Raw genomic sequence first — 3,118 nt, 5'->3', positions numbered from 1 at the left:
AAATCAACAGCTCTAACAGGAGAAACAGACTAATCCACATTCCTAATGGAACATTTTCACACACTTCTATCCAAAGCTAAAAATACAAGCAAAGAAATCTAAGGATAAAAATACAAAATCACCTAAAACTAACAAACTTCACTATGCACACACAGCTATGTAAATGTGGATAGAGGTAGAGATATAAATAACACTTCAGTCAACAAGTACAGGGGAATGAAAAGGACCACAGACTGGGTCATACAAAAAGCTTTAATATGTATTTTTAAAATTAACTTTAATGTGATAAGAATAAACTGGAAAGTAATGGTGCAGCATTTCAGCATAAGCACAATAGGAGTGATGTGGATTTTCACAATGAAANGTGGATTTTCACAAAGAAAGCAAAAATGATGATGATACCATGCTGAATATGATAATCCCTACTGAGTCCTTACCAGGTACCAAATCCCATGTGGAGGGCCTTACATAAACGTTTTCATTTTGTTACACTGTGACCACTCTGTCTATAGGTCCCAATGAAACCTCTGTTGTTCTTCCTTGTTGATATTTTAGGTAGCTGAATTTATGACAATAAGTTGTATTTCAATGCATGGAGTTTGTAAGTGACAAAATAATGTTTTGAACCAAGCTCATTTTGACTCCAGAACTCATGCACGTAACCAACTTCCACAATGTTGTTTCCCTACCAAACTTAAATTTCCTTTTTGTATAAAATATTCTTGACAAATATTTGACTACTTGCCCTCACTTACGATGGGCTTGCAGAATACAGCTTCTCTATGAAATGTTATCATTAGCATATAATCATCTCAATGCATAACAAATATACTTTGCTTTATTTTAAAAAGAAAAACATACTTTGGGAAACAAACATAGTGAGAATCCTAGCCTCCAGAATTTCTGTCCAGGTTTCTTAGACCAAAAGGTTATTTGTAGTTGAATCAGGAAAATGATTGAACAAAGGTTTAGAAAAATGTTGTCTACAATAAGTCCAAAACTTACCTTCACATTCCTCAAAAAAAAAAATTGAAATGTCAGAGCTTTTCTCAAATTGCTCTTTATACAAATGAAGAAATTAAATGCACACTACAGAACAATGAAAAATTCACATGGCATTATAGGCCTTAGTCCCAGATTTGTTGGAGTAAATATATTTTAGGTCAAGAGAAGCAGCAATTTGATTAAACATGAATTACTTAATAGAGATGGGCTTTGAGAACAGGAGATATTTATAGATATTTACTTCAGACAATGTTCAGATTACATTTACAAAGAGATATTTAAGGGATGTGTTTTTAAGGGACAGAGTAAACTCTAAAGATGATTTCAGAATAGTTGGGGAAGGAATGTAGGGGGACTTGTATATTATATAAAGGAGGTTGGTCTTATTGCTCTAAGTACAAAAGAATCAGTGTGAGTATTATGTTCCACTATAATCTGCAAAAGGATCTCTAATTTGTCTATTCTGCCAAGAACAGCATCAGTGATAAGGAAAATCATGTGTTCTGACTGTTCTTACAGGCAAGCATTTAGTATTTCAGTATCTTATCTGCTCTTCCATTTCCCTCAATTTTCTTCTAACTGCCTTCTGACTTAAAGTCAGTATACTGTGGAATTTTTCAACACAATTAATTCATTCATTCATTCATTCATTCATTCATTCATTCATTCATTCATAAGCATGATGATACTCCAAACTATTCACTGCACTTTCACATCACAAAGGACCGATAAATGAGCCATGAAATCTGTAAGGGGAACTATTCCCATCATATATCAAGCCTGGCCTTTAGAACAGAATATTTTTACTACCTTATCTCGGATGTANTACCTTATCTTGGATGTGTTTGATCTTCACCCCATAAACAAGGGGATTGAAGAAAGGTGGAACCAGTAGGTAAAGGTTGGATAAGGTGATATGTATATAAGATGGAATATGAGATCCAGATCTGTGGGTGAAAAAGGAAAAAAAAGCAAGGAGATAGAACTGGAAGAAGACACATATGTGGGGAATACATGTATTAAATGCCTTCAGACGTGCCTCTTTTTGGGGCAGGTGGAAGACAGTAATAAATATTTGTATATAGGAGAGGGTGATTAGAATGAAGTCCAGGCCACCGACAATAAAAGCTCCAAGGAGACCATAGAATTTGTTGATGTAAACATCTTCAGTGGCAAGCTTCACCAGGGCCATGTGTTCACAGTAAGTGTGGGATATTAACTTGGTTCGGTACAATTTCAGACGACACTTTATGAGCAATAGACATGGGATGACCAGAACGGCAGGCCGCAGTGTCACCCCAATTCCAATGTGAGTGACTAGTTGTCGAGTGAATATGGTAGCATGCCTCAGAGGATAACAGATTGCTACATAGCGGTCCAGAGCCATAGTCAGAAGGACCCCTGATTCAATACCCTGAAATGTGTGGACGAGCCACATCTGAAAGAGGCAAATATCAAAATAGATCTCCGGCAAGTGGAACCAAAAAATTCCAAGCATCTTGGGGACAATGCTGGTGCTAAGTGCAATGTCTGTGGCTCCCAGCATGGCCAGAAAGATATACATAGGCTCATGGAGACTGGGTTCAGATTTGATGATGGTCAAGAGCAGAGAATTTCCCACCAAAGCAATGATGTACATAGCGCAGAATGGAATTCCAATCCAACACTGTATAGTTTCCAGACCATGGATCCCAATGAAGGTCAGCATAGAGGGCACAAACACGGTGCCATTTGTAATAGGCATGGCAGTTCAGGGGCCTCTTCAGTAAAGGGGCAAAGTTTTCCACTGTGATTCTATGTACTCTGATATATCCTATTGTCATCCAGTCATACAATTATTGAAAGACAAAAAAAAAGAGAATCAACTTCATCAGCTTATTTTTCATTTTTTTCATGAATGAGAAATTGTCAGAGGAAAGGTTCACTGTATACACTTTAGTAGAAACAGTCACTGCTGCTCAGTGATATCCACCACATGACAACTGCGTCTATGGTCCCCGTGCCTATGATANCGTATATGGACCCCATGCCTATGATGGGGCCACTGTGATCAGGCTGTTGAGTGGTGTTCTCCTTCCTTCCCCACTCCATCTTCTCTTCCTTCTAACGTGGG

The 3,118-nt window shown here is 37.6% G+C and overlaps 1 protein-coding gene across 1 annotated transcript; it reads right to left on the bottom strand.

Annotated features, from left to right (window-relative positions):
* Positions 1-1,816: 1,816 nt before the first annotated feature.
* On the bottom strand, positions 1,817-2,863 carry LOC117797665 (olfactory receptor 52A5-like). Its single transcript, XM_034650081.1, has one exon. The coding sequence runs from the start codon at positions 2,747-2,749 to the stop codon at positions 1,817-1,819; it is 933 nt and encodes a 310-aa protein (XP_034505972.1). The 5' UTR covers positions 2,750-2,863.
* Between the last annotated feature and the right edge of the window lie 255 nt (positions 2,864-3,118).

This window comes from Ailuropoda melanoleuca, unplaced genomic scaffold (assembly GCF_002007445.2).
Source record: "Ailuropoda melanoleuca isolate Jingjing unplaced genomic scaffold, ASM200744v2 unplaced-scaffold10908, whole genome shotgun sequence".
NCBI classification, from domain to species: domain Eukaryota; kingdom Metazoa; phylum Chordata; class Mammalia; order Carnivora; family Ursidae; genus Ailuropoda; species Ailuropoda melanoleuca.
This window is presented reverse-complemented; position numbering and strand designations above follow the sequence as displayed.